The sequence below is a fragment of the Bubalus kerabau genome, chromosome 2 (assembly GCF_029407905.1).
Source record: "Bubalus kerabau isolate K-KA32 ecotype Philippines breed swamp buffalo chromosome 2, PCC_UOA_SB_1v2, whole genome shotgun sequence".
NCBI classification, from domain to species: domain Eukaryota; kingdom Metazoa; phylum Chordata; class Mammalia; order Artiodactyla; family Bovidae; genus Bubalus; species Bubalus kerabau.
In genome coordinates, this window is record NC_073625.1 from 144993343 (window position 1) to 145013926 (window position 20584).

General features: G+C 38.1%; 1 protein-coding gene across 1 annotated transcript in view; it reads right to left on the minus strand.

The window, feature by feature from the left end:
* Positions 1 to 20584, minus strand: part of LOC129643919 (EGF-like and EMI domain-containing protein 1) — a 614705-nt gene that overhangs the window by 145137 nt on the left and 448984 nt on the right. The window contains exon 5 of the mRNA XM_055569141.1: positions 19895 to 20017. Coding sequence (XP_055425116.1) covers positions 19895 to 20017 — 123 coding nt within the window. The remainder of the gene's footprint in view (positions 1 to 19894; positions 20018 to 20584) is intronic.

Below are 20584 nucleotides of genomic sequence, written 5' to 3' on the forward strand. Positions count from 1 at the left end.
CCCCTGGAGAAGGGAACAGCTACCCATTCCAGTATTCTGGCCTGGAGAATTCCACAGACAGAGGAACCTGGTGGGCTATAATCCTTGGGGTCACAAAGAGTTGGACACAACTGAGTGACTTTCACTATATGATTATTAGGGAGCTTACTGGCAGTGAATTTCTCTACTGCTTGACCACATCTTTACAAAATGGGACTTTGACAAATATGATACTTACCTATAGTCAAAATTATAATTAGGTTATTGATGACTTCAGAAAAAGGAGAAATTACATTGTTACCTATACTTACCTTTAAGGCCTATCCCAATATCTTGTCTTTTTTGCTCTAAGAGGATATATTTTGAAAATTACTCTTCTGATTGACTGTTATCTCCTGTCTAGGCTCCAGGTTGAATGGGATTTAGAAAGATACCAATCTATCATCAATCATTTCATAGTATCAAAAAGTTTACATTTGCAAACATCTTGATAATTTATATATCCTTTTCACTGACACATTTTCATTTTTCTTAAAAAACAAATCCCATCATATTATCCCCATTTTAGAGATGAGAAAACAGATTCTGCAGTCCAGGGACAGAGACCAGACTAGATTTTGTGACTTTTTCTACTTCCTCATGATTCCATTCATTCACTTGTCCAATTCAATTAATTCTAGAACTGATCATTAGCACAGAAACAGGGTTGGAAAACCATAGCCAATTTTTTTTTTAATATCCATGAGACTATCCCTCACACTCAAAGAAAAGTATTAGAACTATTTAATTTTTTTGAGTTATACTTTGTTGCCATTCAGCCACTAAGTTGTGCCCAATTTTTTGTAACCCCACACACTGTAGTACTCCAGGCTCCTCTGTCCTCCACCATCTTCCAGGGTTTGCTCAGATATATGTCCACTGAGTTAGTGATGCTAACCATCTCATTATCTGCCATCCCCTTCTCCTATTGCCTTCAATCATTCCCAACATCACGCTCTTTGCATCAAGTGGCCAAAGTATTGAAGCTTCAGCTTCAGTCTTTCCAATGAATATTCAGGATTGATTTCCTTTAGGATTGACTGATTTGATCTTGCAGTCCAAGGGACTCTGAAGAGTCTTTTCCAGCATCACTACTCAAAACTATCAATTCTTTGGCCCTCAGTCCTCCTTATGGTCAAACTCTCACATCTGTACATGACTACTGGAAAAATGATAGCTTTGAATATATAGGCCTTTGTCAGCAAAGTGATATCAGGTCATCACCAAAGTGGTGAGTCATACATATATTTTACATATATGTTAGTATTTGGCCCATACTTTTAAATAGTCAGTGATTAAAATCAGAGCTTGTGAATGTTTATTTCTGATTTTAATTTTAAAAATTATTGAGTAGAGGTATGATTTTTCAGTTATATGAAGCCTGAAATATCTATTATTAAATGGCTGCTTGTGTGTGTGTATGTGTGTGTGAGAGAGAGAGAGTATATATGTGTGCATGTGTGCTTGTGTGTATGTGGTTGGGGGTGCTTTGAGATTACCAAGTATAATAATAATTGCAATGTAGTAAGGGGGCAACTATAGTTATAATGGTTAGTATAACGGTGAGGTAGAATGTAATTTATTTTCCTTATAGATCAATGAGAAAAGAGAAAGTCCATGTGAAGATGAAGTTGTCAGATTTAGTGACAGCTGAAGAACAATTCAGTCTTTGTGGGGTCTCTGGGTCCTCGTGGGCACAAGGTATGTTTGAGCCCTCTAAGCACCTCTGGCGGGGAGGGGGTTTGATTCTAAATGCAATTTCACAGATGGTGACTGCAGCCATGAAATTAAAAGACGCTTACTCCTTGGAAGGAAAGTTATGACCAACCTAGATAGCATATTCAAAAGCAGAGACATTACTTTGCCAACAAAGGTTCATCTAGTCAAGGCTATGGTTTTTCCTGTGGTCATGTATGGATATGACAGTTGGACTGTGAAGAAGGCTGAGCGCCAAAGAATTGATGCTTTTGAACTGTGGTGTTGGAGAAGACTCTAGAGAGTCCCTTGGACTGCAAGGAGATCCAACCAGTCCATTCTGAAGGAGATCAGCCCTGGCATTTCTTTGGAAGGAATGATGCTAAAGCTGAAACTCCAGTACTTTGGCCACCTCATGCGAAGAGTTGACTCATTGGAAAAGACTCTGATGCTGGGAGGGATTGGGGGCAGGAGGAGAAGGGGACAACAGAGGATGAGATGGCTGGATGGCATCACTGACTCAATGGACATGAGTCTGAGTGAACTCCGGGAGTTGGTGATGGACAGGGAGGCCTGGCGTGCTGCGATTCATGGGGTTGCAAAGAGTTGGACACAACTGAGCAACAGAACTGAAGAATAAGTTTTACAACATCATTTGTCAAAAAACCACTTCCTTCACAAAAAGTTGTATGGAAGGCTATCAAGTCTAGTTAAGAACGACAAGTTATCCAAAGATAAACCACAAGCCAGTATCCTAATTGATTTGCAGACATTTGATTAAGATAAGGTAAAATGAAGTAAATGATAGTCTTGACAGCGGATCAACAACACTCGCAAAAAGACAAGTGTGAATGCAGTGCAGAGGAACCTTTTTTATTAAAGCAACAGTTAACTGTAACCTTTCCACGTCTACTCTTCCACCAGGGAGTTACGCCCAAGAAAGGGTCATCTGGCAGATACCAGCTAGCAAGCCCCTGGAGACTTCTCTCAGGTGACACTGCTGGGGTGAATTTCTTTCAATCCAAGGACAGGTCTTGTCTCTTCATGCTATTTTCTTAAGGCAGGTAAATATGTAAAATCAGAAAATAACATAATGGTCTGAACTATAGTTTATGCGGCATGATAATAATTAGCCAAGCCAAAATCAGAGTTGTTTGTTAAGCAACGAGACTGTATTAGTCACCTTTTTGGGGGGTAATAAAAAACAAGCAAAATCTCAGGCATGTATCCAGACCTTTTCTTCTTTTAGTGGTCTATAGGTTGGCCGTGGTTCCACTCAGCTCTGGGACCTTACCCTGGGACCCAGATGAAAGAGTAGCCTCTGCTTTGAAGATAAAAAAAATCATCTATACCATTTTTCTAGATTCTATTTACATGCTGGGAGGAACTGGGAGATTGGGATAGATACATATACACTATTGATACTATGTACAAAATAAATGTGAAGAGCTGACTCATTGGAAAAGACCCTGATGCTTGGAAAGATGGAGGGCAAGAGGAGAAGGGGGTGGCAGAGGATGAAATGGTTGGATGACATCACGGACTCAATGGACATGAGTTTGAGCAAACTCCAGGAGATAGTGAAGGACAGGAAAGCCTGGTGTGCTGCCATTCATGGGGTCACAAAGAGACACACCTTAGCGACTGAACAACAACAACGACAAACAGACAACTAATGAGAACATACTGTATAGCTCAGGGAGCCCTACTCAACACTCCAGGGACCTGGGAAGGAAGTCCAAAAGGGAGGGAATATATGTATGTGTATGGCCGACTCATTTTACTGTACAGTAGAAACTAACACAACATTGTAAAGCAACTATATGAAATAAAATTAATTAAAAAAAAAAAAAAAGAGTATCCTCTGTCTGGGACTCAGTTTCTGTAGGGCAGAGGGCAATGATGCAAGAGGCCTTGCTGAACTGCACATTGACATTAACACCCTGCTCAGAACTGGCATTGTATCATTTCCACTCAAACACAGTTGGCACCAGCAAGTCACATGATCAAGCTGTCAATGAGCAGGCATTGTATCATTTCCACTCAAACACAATTGGCACTGGCACGTCACTTGATCAAGCCGTCAATGAGCAGGGGAAGTCTCTTTGCCTTCAGGGGAGTACCCAAGTCTACATAGTAAAGGACATTTATTTATAGCACCTGTATGGTGTGGAATGAGAATAGTTGGGAACTGTGATGATTGTTGATTTATTACTCCCCAGCTCCAAATGTACTTTTTGTCCTCTCTGTGAAAATGGATCTGGGCCTTTTAAATGATTTTCTTTCCTGAGCAGACATGATGCTAAGCTTCGCCAGTAGAGGGCACTGGAGAGACACTGTAAAGAAGGGTTTTTTCCCTCCGGGTGGCAGCTCCCTCTCCAGATGCAGCTTCTCCACTGCATGACTCCCTCAGCACAAAAGTCTTCACTAGCATCTGGCTTTTGCAGGGTGCAGGCTCTCTTATTGCTCACTTTTGTCCTGCAGGCTGTTTGTCCAGCATCACACTCCTGCAGCACAGGCAACGTCTCTAGCACTAGGCTGCTGCATTTGTGCACAGCTCTGCCAATGCAGGCTGCTTCTTCAGCTCCAGCTCCTGCACTGACTGGTGGTCAGCAGTTCCCAACACCCAGCACTTCCCCTGACACACACTTTGGGTGACAGTGTAGAGAAGAGACACCTCTTCATGAACAGTTTTCTCTAGCACCCTAGAGAGCACACTTCAGGCAAGTTACAAACGTCATATTTCCAGCAAGTTCTACACCAGTGGCCTCTTTGCCATCCAGTGAGCCAGGAACACACCCTTTCCAACAGTGTCTGGATCTCAGTCTTGGGGAGTCTCTTCCACAGTTATTCTACTTTTTAGCTCTGGGGTAGTAGTTGTAATCCTTTATTCTTTAAAGTTCTCTGTTATTTCTCAGTGACCAAATTCTTTGTACTCCAACCTTCTGTTAATAATTTTTTGTATTAACATTCTCATGTTAAATTACTGTGTGGTGTCTTTCTCTTCTAATTGGACCCCTTCTTACTGACCAGGTCCTCTTCACTCTAACCTCCTGTTATGGTTAATAATTCTTTGTATTAAACTCCTCATGTTCAAATTTCTGTTTTCTGTCTCTTGTAATTGGACCCAGGCTGATATAGGAACCATATTATAATCTATCACAGAAATCTAACAAATAGGATTGAAGTGACATGAAAGTGTTTTACAGATGAGGAAATGGGAGCCCATAGAAGGGAAGGTATATATTCTGAGTTCCCAGTAGGGGGATGTGAAGTGGTCACTAAAGTGGTTTCCTAATGTCCACATCAGCAATCTTCCATTGCTCATGTGGGCAACAAGGGAAAATCTCTACTAATACTGGAAAGCACCACTTGTGAAAATGAATAGAAACTTACATAGCTATAGCTGAAGAAAAAAATGCTGGCCGAGGGCTGTCTGCAATGCTGTGTATGTTACACTGACAAGGTGTATCCATCCTAGAGATCCATTTTTCTGCTAGTTTAAGAAATGTGGCCCATATTTGTTATACATTTCCTGTCATAAATGAGATGATATAATTTACACTCATATTATGCCTGTGTTTTGTTTTTTAAGAACTTTTTTTTTTAATTTGAGCTAACGTTCTGTTTTGTTTGTTTGCTAACTTGTTTGTATATAAAGAGTCTTTAAAAAAATGTTGTTGCTCAGTCTTTGCAAACCATCTGGCAATTCCAATTTCAATGACAAACGAAAACAGTGACTAAACTAAAAGGAACAAAAGTAAAGGCAGGTCAACTCTTCAAAGAGAGAACTTATTTACAACCAGATTTGAGCAGTGATAAATAGTGTGCCCCAACAGCATAATAAATGATAACATTCAGAGGTAGTTTTCATCTTTAATCTTATTTCTCATTAATTTGAAATTGGCTTAACTTAGGATTTAATGAGGAAAATTAGGAATCAGCATAGAGAAATACTAGGTCCATAATGAAGATGATAAGCAGGCTCTGCCAGATGGCAATATCAAAACCCATGGCAGGTCAAACACAGAAATCAAGCACTTATTTCTTTTCAAATAAGAAATGAGGGGGGGGAAAGGACTGAAATTTGCTTGCTATAGTATACATTTTTATACAGATATGCTAATAAATGTGGTTTACATGTGATATCTCTGTTCAGTATTTTTTCTATTACATTGCAAGTGGCATTTCTGCTATCAATAATTTATTCCATATTACTTAACACCTTATTTACAAAGAGTATGGTACTCCATTTCAGTGATCACCCTACCATTTCCATATACACTTGTCTTTCCATTTCATCATATATACTTTGGCCAGAATAAATTTCAGAAATCACAGTTTCATACCATTATTGTTCTATTCAAATATCTCCTATTGAAAAACATACTTCTTCCCATGTACCTATAGAATGTAGTTCTTGAATTGAAGCCATTTGCTCTTTAGCCAAAGAAGTCATTCTTGAGTTCCCTGAACATACTCTCTGCCCCATCTAACAGTTCTTCTATATCTGGAAGACAATTAATCTATGTCATGTAAGTGAAAGTGTTAGTCACTCAGTCGTGACCCACTCTTTGCCACCCATGGACTGTAGCCTACCAGAATCCTCAGTCCATGGAATTCTCCAGACAAGAACACTGGAGTGGGTTGCTGTTCCTTTCTTCAGGGAATCTTCCCAACCTAGGTATCAAACCTAGGTCTTCTGCATTTCAGGCAGATTCTTTACCATCTGAGCCACCAGGGAAGTGCAATGTATATCATGGAATTAAACAATTTCTTAAAATGGGAAAACATGTTTTCTCAACATGTTTGGGAAACCTGGGTTAAACAAAGTTAAATGATTTCTCTTTTGCCTGATTTTCCTTAAAGGAGTATTGGTATCAGTGTTCCTCAAAATTATTTGACCATGGACCTCTTTTCATGAAGCAAATTGATGTGTGTATATCCATATGCATATTCATAAATCTTATCTAAAAGAAAAATAAATACATTAAAAGCTTCAGAAAAATTACACACAGACTTACCATATAACCTGTAGTCCCATTCCTATATATATACCCAAGAGAAATGAAAATATGTACATGAAAAAGCTTGCATATCAATATTGATAGTAGTATTATTCATAATAGCCCGAAGGTGGAGACAACTCATATGTCCATCAATTGACAAATGGATTTTAAAAATGTGGTAAAAATGAATGGAATATTATTCCATAAAATAGAATATCACTTAGCCTCAAAAAGGACATTCTGACACATAATTTGTATGAAAGAAGCCAGTCACAAAAAGTCACACATTATATGATTACATTCACATAAAAGTCCAGAATTGAGAAATCTATAGAGACAGAGAGTAGGTTTGTGGGTGCTTAGGTTTAGAGGAGAATAAAGGAGAGATAGGACCATGATACTAAATGCTACAGGTTTTCTTTTTAAGGTGATAGGAATGTTCTAATATCAACTGTGGTAATAACTGTAAATATTTTTCCATGTATTAGAAACTATGAATGGTACATTTGCAAAAGGTTAATTGGAAGGTATGTGAATTACATTTCAATAAAACTGGCTTTTAATAGAAGTTTGCTATACTGTATAAAGTGCTACACAAATGTAATATATCACTATTATCACCTTTTATCTTTCTATGTGAAACAAATGTCATCATTGTTAACAATAATAAGAAAAAAGAAAAGTTTTAAAATATTGAGAAGAGCAGGTATCACACCATTTTGTAACTCTTCCTATGGCCTATTTTAATTAGCAAGGGCTTAACAATTATTAAACAAGTGAACTGAAAGAAAAGCTAACAAAAGGCTTTCTTCTCAGGGTGGTCTATGATGACAGAATCACTTGCCTTGAGAGTCTGTTAGAAATGCAGATTATCAGGCTGATCTCACACCTGCTGAAATAGAATCTGCATTTTAGCAAGATCTAAAGTGATTTTCTGGTGGCTCAGATGGTAAAGAATTTGCCTGCAATGAAGGAGACCTGGGTTCAATCCCTGGGTCAGAAAGATCTGCTGGAGAAGGGAATGGCTACCCACTCCAGTATTCTTGCCTGGAGAAACTCATGAACAGAGGAGCCTGGCAGGCCATAGTCCATGGAGTTGCAAAGAGCTGGACGACTGAGCGACTAAGCACACACAGTGATTCCTATACGCATTTCAGGTCTTATTGAACTGTAGTATCTTCTCTTCGTTGAGAACACTAGACTTTTACATAGCTATTTTGCTTTCTCATGCCTTAAGGCTTTTAATAGGGGTTAAATCAGCTCACTTTTAATAAGAACACTGTCTAATGAATTATAATTAACCTAATTTTCTCAGCCGTGGTTTTAATATGTTTCCAGTACTCAGTCAAGCCTCCAAAATGTGATGATTATTTAAAACAGTAGAAATCATATAAAAATAAATAGATGATTTGTTCAGGTCTTTTGGTCCCTTGAATTTTACAGTCATGCCATCTTTTACGATCACTGACTTGAATGCAAAAGATTATAGTTACCTTGTTCAAAGATACATAACAAACTGTTTTTAACCAGCTTATTTTCTCGTGAGTGAAAAGCAATTTATAATCACCTTTTTTCTTAGTTTGTCCACATTTTTTGATTAATTAGCATGGGTCATTTTGGTCATGCTCAAAATATATTAAATATACATGAAGCAGAGAAAATATATATATATATATATATTTTAGAGCTATACTGAACAGTTTGTGCTATTGCTGGGAATACTGTAAGACTTGAAGTGCCTCAAATCTGTAGGCTTGTTAGAATTTAGAGAAATTTATAACTAAGAAGCATGTACTTAATTACAGCATGATGGTGGTGGATGTTTAGTCACTCAGTCATGTCTGACTCTTTGCGACTTTTTGGACTGTAGCCCGCCAGACTCTTCTGTCCATGAGATTTCCCAGGCAGGAATAGTGGAGTGGGTTGCCATTTCCTTCTCCAGGAGATCTTCCTGACCCAGGGATCGATTCTGTATTGCATATGTTTGCTTGCGTTGCAAATGGATGCTTCACTGCTGAGCCTCCAGGGAAGCCCTAAACACAGAATACATATACATATAAAATGCACTCCTTTCAAGGATTGTTCTCATTTCTCCTCCTTCCTGCTCCTGACCTTTTATACCCACACAGACAAGGAAGCCTTAGGAAGCTGGCTTCTGTGGGTCTCCATCCCAACCCAGAAATGGGGGTCAGTAGGACCCAGTGACAAATTTGAACCAACCAAGGCTAATTCCTTTCCCCATCACAAGTGTGTGCTAGGGAAGTGAAGGTCTCCTATGACAAGCAGGACCACTCAGCATTGCCAGATTGTCTATTATTGAAGAGTTAACCATAGGATTTAGAAAAATCTAGCTGCCTTTCTCAGTCCACAAGACAGACTGCAAATAACAATCAATTTATGATCAATTATCCTGAGTATTCAGAAAAACAATCACAGAACCATAAGCTTTCATAACACCAGAGGTCCATGAACCCCGTTTTAACAAAGATAATACTGAGAATTAGAAAAAATCTCAGATATGATTCTTTTAAATATATCTTTACTACCTGTGGGGAATGGTAAAATACATGAATGTTAATGTTTGTAATTGTATGGCACACTCTATATATTTACAGTATTTCCTATTCTTAGGCATATACTGTTACCAGTGAAACACATGTATAGAAGATATAAAGTAAAAATACAAATAAATATGCATCTTTCATGTGCTTGGTTTTTACTGGTGATGCATGTGGAATTATCCATCAAGTGTATCCACAATAAATAAAATGAGTGATGTCTTTTTATATTGATATTACCTGTATTCAAGGAAGTGCAGACTAGGTCTATGAATAAATGAAAAACTAGAATAAATAAGAAAAACAAACTTAATTTGAATTTATGAATTAAAGTATACATTTTTTTTTCAGAAATGAGTGGTTTCAATTCTCTCTATGAGGTCCTATAGTGAGGAAATTCTGATCTTTAGAAGGTCACTGAAAATAAACACATGAAAGCCAATAGCAAAACAGCGAGTCAATTTTAACTGGCTTATTTCCTGCTTAAAAATTAAACACATATATATTCAGGGTTCCCCTTAATGAGTCCTTCCATTATTTAGAAATTGATGCTTGTATGTTTTAGAAATTGATGACAAATTTCTTATAGCAAATAAATCTTAAAACTTAGTTATCCATTACTATTTATGATAGTAACAGAAAACAATATGGGTCTTGACAGGTAGGAACCAAACCTCCACATTTCACAGGTCTAAAAAGACCACTCTTTAGAATACAGGATCATATCGATCTTTTGGAGGGTATGATTCCATATGCCATATATATAATATATATATATATATATATATATGTATATGGAAAACAAAAATCTGAATTCAGGCAGGGTGCTTCAGTTGGGGATTTTTTTCTTAGAAAAAAAGGAAAAATATTAACTATATTTTTTCAGAAAGATCAGCTCATTTTTTAGAGGATCAAATAGAGAAACTCAAGATAATTGTGAATGAAACTAAAAGCTTTTATTCTTAAGAATGATAAATTTATATTATGCTTCCTGATAAACAGTAAAATTTAAGGAACATGAGCCAAACTTGGGAAGGAAGGTCCCTTGCTGCCAACCATTCCCAGACACTCCCATACAGACATTTGTCCTGATGGGCTGCTCTGTTTCATCATTTTTGCAAGTGGCAGGAGCTACTGAGGCAGTAGGTTTGCCTTAGGATTTTTGTCCTGGCATATTACCAAGAAGCCCCTGTAAGCAATGTCTTGCTTATCTGCCTTATACTTTGGGGACTTCTTTTTTTCCAGTGTCCCTCCTTTGGCATCACCTACAGGAAAGAAAATGTTAGTTGTTCAATCGTGTCCGACTCTTTGTGACACCATGGACTGTAGCTCACCAGGCTCTTCCATGCATGTGATTTTCCAGGCAGGAATATTGGAGTGGGTTGCCATTTCCTTCTCTAGGGTATCTTCCTGACCCGGGGATCAAACCCAGGTCTCCCGCATTGCAGGCAGACTCTTTACCATCTGAGCCACCAGCGAAGCCCCACCTATAGGAACTATGCCATGGATCTGTGCCTCTAATGAAATTTGGGTAGTGGGCCAGCTCATCTTGGAGAATCTATATCAGTTACGGTTTCTTCCAGTTTGTTTCACTTCCAAATACACTTTTGACTGTAATATGTATTAGCTGAAAGCTGAGGTGTTGAAATGATTACTCTGAATTACTAGGGGAGAAATGATGGGTTTTAGTTAAAAGATTAACTTCAAAAGAGATAAAGTGGATTTCCATTTTCATAGCAGAGTTTCAGATTTGAATTATATGTGCTTTCTCTCTAGATGAAGAGACACAGATACTTAAGAAAACATCCAGAGCTTCTACAAAGAATGATTGTGGTGCGGCAGTGGCAGTTTTGCTGTTCAAATCTCAGATGCCTTCCAGTGTCAACCAAGAAGGAAGAGAGACAGCAGGACAAGTAGTATGAAGTAGTACTTTGATAGGAATTTTTTTTTAAGGAAATTAAAGAAGTGGAAGGAATGTGGTTCAGTCCCAGGACTGAATGATTAGGGCCTGTTCCTGTTCCCTGATCCACTGGAGAAGGGATAGGCTACCCACTCCAGTATTCTCGGGCTTCCCTTGTAACTCAGCTGGTAAAAAATCAGCCTGCAATGTGGGGACCTGGGTTCAATCCCTGGGTTGGAAACATCCCCTGGAGAAGGGAAACGGTTTCCACTCCAGTATTCTGGCCTGGAGAATCCCATGGACTAAGTCCATGGGGTCGAAAAGAGTCGGACACAACTGAGCGACTTTCAGTTTCACTGTTTCCTGTAGCCCCTTTTGATTCACCAGTGGGTTATCTCATTCTCTGGTTAATTCCCATAGCATTTTCCTTGTGCCTGCACATAGTTACTGGAGAAGGCAATGGCAACCCACTCCAGTACTCTTGCCTGGAAAATCCCATGGATGGAGGAGCCTGGAAGGCTGCAGTCCACGGGGTCTTGAAGAGTCGGACACGACTGAGCTACTTCACTTTCACTTTTCACTTTCATGCATTGGAGAAGGAAATGGCAACCCACTCCAGTGTTCTTGCCTGGGGAATCCCAGGGACGGGGGAGCCTGGTGGGCTGCCAACTATGGGGTCGCACAGAGTTGGACACGACTGAAGTGACTTAGCAGCAGCAGCAGCAGCACATAGTTACTCCTGCTATCTTATACTATCTTATACTCATCTCCTTTATTGAGCTTGTAGCTCCTTGGAGAGAGAAAGATAACCAACTCACACATATTTTTACATTCAGCAACATATAGCATAGGAGGAATTTTTTTTTTAAATGAGAGAAAAATGAAAAAAAATTGAGCACATATTATGTATTAGGCTGATGCAAGGTGTTAGTATCTAAAAAGATACGTTAACAAATGTGTATTCCCTGCTTGACTTTTGAATTAGTTGAGATTTAATCCAAAATAGGTGGAGGTAGACAAAATAGCAACTTGATTTTTGTTAAAGTGGAACCTGGAGAAAAGGATTTAGAAGTTTCCTAAAGAGGTATGCTGCTAAGTCGCTTCAGTCGTGTCCGACTCTGTGCAATCCCATAGATGGCAGCCCACCAGGCTCCGCTGTGCCTGGGATTCTCCAGACAAGAACACTGGAGTGGGCTGCCATTTCCTTCTCCAAAGCATGAAAGTGAAAAGTGAAAGTGAAGTCGCTCAGTCGTGTCCGAGTCTTAGCGACCCCATGGACTGCAGCCTACCAGGCTTCTCGGTCCATGGGATTTTCCAGGCAAGAGTACTGGAGTGGGGTGCCATTGCCTTCTCCGAAGAGGTATGCAGAATTAGGCAAATGGTCAGAGCTGGTTACAAGTGTAATGGGAAAACCTATGTCTTCCCAATCTGGGGTCCTGACCTATTTAAAGATGCATCAGAGCAGACCAACATGGCCATTTCCTGAAGGCCTTTTGCAGATCCTAAAGAGGAGACAGGAAGGTGGACTGAATTCTGTATTCCTTTCCCCAAACCCCCCAGAGAGGGAAGTAACTCCTTCCCTGGGAAGAAGGGAATGAGTGATCTCAGGACTGAGAATATCCCTCTTCTGTGGTCATGAAGTAGGGGAAAGGAGCCTTATCACCACCAAGTTGTTTGCCTACAACATCTCATGTAATCTCCCAGTTCACATCAGATTAAATATTGTTGTTCTGGTTTTATAGATGAAGAAGGGACAGCCTGTGGATATTAAATAACTTCCCCTAAATCTCACAGTTAGTGAATGTCAGATTAAATATTCAAACCCAAATGTGGACACATGGTCCACAGTGTATGGGCCAGACACATAATTTGTTAGATGGATGAATGGATGAAAAGAAAGATATTTGTATCGTTTTATGTTTCAAATATGATAAATCCCAAGAATTTTAAGTGATTCATAGTTTTTTTTCAACATAATGAATTCCATATTATGAATGTGTTGATAAATTCAAAACAGACAAATTTTTAATATATGAGGATACAATGTACGGGAATTTTCTCAAATTGTTCTTCATTTTATATTGCTCCCCATCACCCTGCCAGACTGTCAGCTCAAGGAGGTCTGGGAGCTAGTATTAGTCACTCAGTTATGTCTGACTCTTTGCAAACCCATGGACTGTAGCCCACCAGGCTTCTCTGTCCATGGGGATTTTCCAGGCAAGAATACTCGAGTGGCTTGCCATGCCCTCCTCCAGAGGATCTTCCCAACCCAGGGATAGAACCCAGGTCTCCCTCATTGCAGGCAGATTCTTTACAATCTGTGTATCTGTATATCCTCCCTAATACCAGCAGAAGTTCAAGAGGCCCTTTATAGATGACTATTAAAAGAAGCAACACAGAAAAGTAGATAAATCCTTAATAATGATTTCTTCAAGTGGAGTTTTATGAACTCAAAAACTAAGATGTGTGTATTATGTATGTAGATAGATGGATAGATACATACAGGGATGGAAAGATAGATGGGCGGTATTTTTTCAAGTGCCAACAGCTTCCAGTATTTGCTACAATGTTTTTAGTAAGTTGAGGAGGGCACAGAAATGCTCCATAAGTGTGTAAGGAATTAATATAAAGACTTGTTAAGTCTTTCTGAGCTAAGAAGAACATAAAATTTAGGCTTAAACTTCAGCAGGAGAAATATAGATTACACATAAAAGCTTTCTTGATAGACAGGCTTATCAAAACTGTGAAAAGGACGTGCAGAACCTCCCTGATTGGAGATGTCTAATATCAGGATAAACAAGCAGATCGTTTAAATTTGGTGCTGCTTGGAGGCAAGGAGCAGACCTGGGTGAGTTCTCAAAGCGTATAGTATAATTACTCATGTATGTGTCCTTAGTCACTCAGTCGTGTCCAGCTTTTTGTGACCCTTTAGACTATAGCCCACCAGCCTGCTCTCCAGGCAAGAATATTGTAGTGGGTTGCCATTTCCTTCTCCAGGGGATTTTCCCAACCCAGGGATCAAACCTGGATTTGCTGCATTGCCAGTGTCTCCTGCATTGCAGGCAGATTCTTTACCTGCTGAGTCAGCAGGGGCCATATCTTGATGCTTAATGATACTGAAACACTATGATGAAAGAAACCAAATTTTGCATTAATTTAGTTACTCTTAGGGCTTCCCTGGTGTCTCAGACGGTAAAGTGTCTGCCTGCAGTGCGGGAGACCTGGGTTCCATCCCTGGGTTGGGAAGATCCCCTGGAGAAGGAATAGCAACCCACTCCAGTACTGTTGCCTGGAAAATTCCATGGACTGAGGAGCCTGGTAGGCTACAGTCCGTGGGATCATAAAGAGTCGGACACAACTGAGAGACTTCACTTTCAGTTACTTTTTTTTTTTTTTTTAATTGGAGGTTAAGTACTTTATAATATTGTATTGGTTTTGCCATACATTGACATGAATCCATCATGGGTGTACATGTGTTCCCCATCCTGAACCCTTCTCCCACCTCCCTCCCCATATTACCCCCAACACAATGCTGAACAGTTACTAGTTACCCAATAAATGCTTATTGACCGTAATTGGAAGAATGGCGATTGGAAAAAGGAGAGCTTGATTTTGTTCTTAGCTCTATAAGTAAACCATCTGGGAATTGGAAGAAATCAATCAGTTTCTTCAGGTTTTAATTTCTCTCCTCTGTAGATTGTAGTCTCTATGAGCTGAGGGTTTCTGGGCCTCTGTAGCAATTAGACTCCATGGTTCTGACTAATCTGCTCTGTATGCAGTTCATACTGCCTATCAATCTCACAGAGGGGAAATACGAAAGCTTGGTTTCCAATATCACTTCGTCTATCAATTAACATTTTGAGATTGTTCAAATCATTTAATTTCCTTGGGATTTCACCTATAAAAACTTTTGTTTTAGTCAAAAATTCTATAGTTCCATGTATAACAACAGTTTGCTGAGATACATTGTTTATTCACATTATTTCTAATGTGTTTCAGAAAAAAGTTGGCTAAAATACTACCAAATTACTTTAAAATATTTTGACTGTCAATTCATTAAACAATATACCTTTAGGTTCATTTATTTCTTCCAAATGGAAAACTATATCCCAACAGTCCACTCCGTATTTATTATCTTTGTCAGTTCACTGATTATAATGTATAGCAATGTTAATTACCATTAATTTAGAAAAAGTCCTTGACTCCATGGTACTACCATGCTCAGTCACACTAGTTATGTTGCCATGCCAATAATTTAGATATTGTACATGGAGAAATGTCAGAATTTTCAAACTAAGATTTTGATTTGCCCTCTAAAAGTAAAAATGTGATTTGCCCTTTCAAATGAAACAGATCTGTTATCAGCAAATATTTACACAGACTTGCTGCTGCTGCTGCTGCTAAGTCATTTCAGTCGTGTCCAACTCTATGCGACCCCATAGACGGAAGCCCACCAGGATCCCCCGTCCCTGGGGTTCTCCAGGCAAGAACACTGGAGTGGGCTGCCATTTCCTTCTCCAATGCATCAAAGTGAAAAGTGAAAGGGAAGTCTCTCAGTCGTGTCTGACTCTTAGCAACCCCATGCACTACAGCCTACCAGGCTCCTCCATCCATGGGATTTTCCAGGCAAGAGTACTGGAGTGGGGTGCCATTGCCTTCTCTGCAGACCTACTAATAACCAAATGGTTTAACTAGTCAGACTCTAAATGACAAACCCAGCATGATTAAAAGTTGTACATAAGGAAATGAATAAGAGGTGTACTGACTATGTCTGTATGCATTTCTGACTGGTTGCACATGTACTCTTTCATCTATTTATTCATTCAGTAAGCATTTATGGAATTCTGCTAGGCACTAGACACCTGTGATGTGGTTATGAAAAAGTGATAAGACATGGCTCTTACCTAGGAGATAGTCCCGATCTTGTAAGTAATTCTAGATAGTCTAAATGTTTAAATAAATGCAGTGCGCTGGGAGAAGTTTTATATGAGAAGCATATGCAACATGAAAGAAAAGAGAATCTAACTTGTAGCATGGAAATAAGAAGCAATAGGTTTAGACTCCCACACAAGGACCATAGAAGTTGGCATCAGACATAGAATATAGAATAGCTATGTGCAAAATATCAAAAGAAAAGGATACAAGCATAAAAACTGAACATACAACATAAAGGAACTTACTGATTTGAGAAAAATGAGACTTCTAAAGATACAAAGTTAAATTGTTGATATGTGAAACTCGATAAGACTGAGCATATGTAGTAAAGAGAGAAAAGAAAATAGAACATATGAAAGCAGCATGTGAGATAGAATAAGGTCCAGCATAGGTACAATCAGAGTAACAGAAGACGTTTAGCAGTATCCTGGCCTCGACCCAATAGATGCCAATGGTACTCCCTCCCCTCAGTTGTGAAAATCAATGTCTTCAGGCATTGCCAAATGTCCCTGGGGGACAAAATTCCTCCATTTGAGAACCACTGCCGTAAAAAGCAAATGAGAAACACAACCTACTGGCCTATTTCACTCATGATTATAGATGTAAATATGATAAAATTATAGCAAATTGGATTTAATGGCAAATAAAGTGACAAAATCCAGTTCTATTTTTTTCCTGAAATGCAAAGATGGTCGCATTTTTGAAAAGCCTTAAATATTTTACCCAATATTAACAAATTAAAGAAGAAAAAATTATGTCCTTCATATATATAAAAATTATATATATATATTCTGTGTTCAGTGGCATGCAGTTATTTGTACATTTAATTTACACATTATAATAATCTATCTGCAGAGTAAGTTAGAAACTGTGTTTTAGGTTCATTGCTATGCTTGAAAGAAGGGAATACTCAAAAAAAAAAAAAAAAAAAAAAAGAAGGGAATACTCATGTACCTGAGCTAATCAGAAGCCTTTTCCACAAGTTTATAGCTCTTTAGAAAAAAGGTTAAGGAATAAGATTAGCCATTTATAAATGCTTCCATTCCATTGAAAGGGTAGACTCTAGATGTATTTTATTTTATTTTTTTTAATTTTATTTTATTTTTAAACCTGAAACACTGTATTAGTTTTGCTAAATCTGATCTGTATTTTAAAAAGACTCTAGATGTATTTTATTTTATTTTTTTTTTAATTTTATTTTATTTTTAAACCTGAAACACTGTATTAGTTTTGCTAAATCTGATCTGTATTTTAAAAAGCAATTCAAGTAGTTACATAAAATTTATATAAATGCAAAGAAAAAGTCTCTTTAAATAATTGTTTAATTCTATATCTTCAACATTCAACACAATAGCCTTTGAAACCAAGGAACCTTTACTGTTAGCATCAAGTAAATACATATGAATGACTCACTAGTGCCCTCACATGAATTGAAATGCCCATTTGCAATGGCTTTAGGATAGATTTAATTTCAAAACAACCTCAATTATTTTTATTAAATTATGATCTGAGATCATTGCATGTTCAACAATCCACCAAAATGAATCATTAACATCACTATATCTATCAAATGGTCATTCAAAGAAATGAATAAGAAAAAATGCTAGGAAGTAGGGGACTGAGAGAGGTAGTTCTTTATTGGTGAGTTGCTCCATCCCACACCATCAATCCCAGTTCTACATCTCAGTAAATAGGAAGTCAATGTTAATTCAGTGTCAAACTCTTAATTCTCACAAATAACCCAAGTTACTCTTATATATTGTGCAGAAATGAACATCAGTTATATGAAAGCATGGAAATCACTTCTCTAAATATGTTATTTATATGAAGAGTGACTAATTTCAATTAAAATATGAGATAATTGCATATAAATAAATCAGTTGATATAAAGTTTAACATGCCTTACCAGACTAATAGTTGGTATAAAAATAACAACAATAATTGTCAAACGTAACACAGCTAATTGCTCTACTGGCATTTCAAATGTATCATAATAATGATTATGTTGATAATAATAATACTCAGCCAAAAAGAAACAAAGAGTTCACTGCTTGTTAGGCAGTGGAGAGGGTTGTGAAAATAATATTCTCATCAGGCAGATCATGCTAACTTCAGTGGGGAGTAGCCTACCTATCATTTGGGCACCATGAGGTGGTGATCTCTCTGGTTCTCTGATATTGAATCCACACTGAAAACATCATTTCAGTCTCATCAGAAATAAAGATGATCTCACTTGAATGAAAAAGGACCTGGTTGAATTTAGGACTTGCCTTTATACATGCACACCCTTACAGACAGAGGACCATGCCTGGAATGAAACTTGTCTCAGAAAGTTCCAGATGTAGTCACCCTCAAACATATGGTTGTCTAACTTGCAGCCCATCCTGTTGCTATGTGCCAGAGATGGTCCAGAAGAGAATGACCTGCACTGCCTCCTGAGAATCTGAGAAATTCTGCAACCTACTCACATCCACAACTTGTGTTGTCTTGGCAGTCCCAACAAACCCACAGCCCCAGTCCCAGACACCTTCAGTGGGATGATGTTTGTTTCTCTTGTTTTCTCCCATTAACTTACTCATACACGTCCCATTAGGCATTGACATTGTCAGGGGAAAAATTGAGTTTGATTTTGTAAGGTCAATGGGGAAACCAAATGAATGCATTCCTATGTGATCTAAAGAAAAAGGCTGAATCCATTAAATGCTCAAGCATTTAAATGGTAAAAATAGATAGGGAAAAAGTCAGAAAGGACAGTTAAAAAGCGTGGTACAAGAGATTATTATATTTTGGGTATCTCTTCTCTTTTAGAAGACAAGGAAGGGGTCTCTGGTCCCAATTACTTTCCCAATCAGGGAAACAATGTGGTCATAAATTAGAGTACAATCCATAGTTATCATTTGAATACCTACTATAGCCACTCACTATGCTAAGTGCTTTAGATGCATTATCTTATTTAATTTCCACAGCAATTTTTGTGGTTTTTGGAGCTACCATTATCCTAAATTTTACAGATGACGAAAGAGTCTTAGCAAGATTAAATAACATGCCCAAGGTTACAGAAATTGTAAGTGACAGAGTTGAGACTAAAATCCAGGTCTCTTCGAATTCAATGCACTTAACCTCATTCTATAATGTCTTAAAACACTATTCTGTAAAGTTTTTGGCTTATGTTTCAATCTTTGCCTCTAATCAGTGAGCTCCTCCAGGGCAGAATTTATTTCTCATTAATTTTTATATCCCTAGAGCATGGAATAATGCCTGATAAAGAGCAGCAACTCAATGACTGTCAAATGAAAAAAAGGATGAATTAATAAATAAAGGAAGGAGGGAATTAATTTTAAAAGGAGTCAGAAAATGGAAGTTTGTGGGGAAAAAGCTAATTCTATATCAAAAATACTGTTCCTGTGGTTGCTTTTGCATCTCTTTATTTCTATTGTAACAAGACACGAGTATTTTACGATAAGCACCACTTTCACTTTAGAATTAAACAAAATGCTTTCACAAATATGTACTTTACCCAGGGATTTAAATGAACGATTGAAATTCCATAATCAGAACATGACACAGCCAAACCAGAGTATAATCATATGTTTCTTATAATAAGCTACTTGAAATGTTCTTAGGGTTACAATTTTGTAATCTAGACATGAGAGGAAGATCTGTGCTCTTGACAACATTCAGCACAGGCATTTCAACTGGCTCTGGATCAAAGACATCCCCCTCTTTTGCATTACATAGATGTTCTCTCTTATCAGGAAGCAGACAGTCCCAACTGTTACCTCTACATCCTCTGCCATCTTCCTCCAGCTTCTGGCCAGCTTGACACTTGCAGTAATAACTGCCAATTGTATTGCAGCATTGGTCCTGACAGCCACCATTGTCAGAGCTACATTCGTTTATATCTGCAATTGAATATATAAACAGAAATTAGCTTCCTATAGCTAGACACACAAAAAGACTTCAATGGCTCTCCTAAAAGTATACCATCACAGTATGACATCACCATTTGACCTCAGATGAAATGGGATAAAATTATAATACCTTACTTTAATTAACACACTCCAGTTTTAGCTAACACACTCCAGTTTTGGTGTAAAGAAAAAGACAGGTCATAATCTTTGGTATTTGATATATTTTTGAACAGTGTCCTAAGGGCTTTTCTAAGTTTAGGGAATTTGGAGGCTTATGGTGCAGATCAAGAAATTTCACATCCAAGTCATCATTTCAGGATGAGATTGAGAAGAGGAACTAGCAAGTTAGAACACAAGGTCACTTATTTATCCATTAAATGTTTGGCTGCAGGCTTCTCAGATAAATAATTATTGAAATACAAGCTGGAATCAAGATTGCCGGGAGAAATATCAATAACCTCAGATATGCAGATGACACTACCTTTATGGCAGAAAGTGAAGAAGAACTAAAGAGCCTCTTGATGAAAGTGAAAGAGGAGAGTGAAAAAGTTGGCTTAA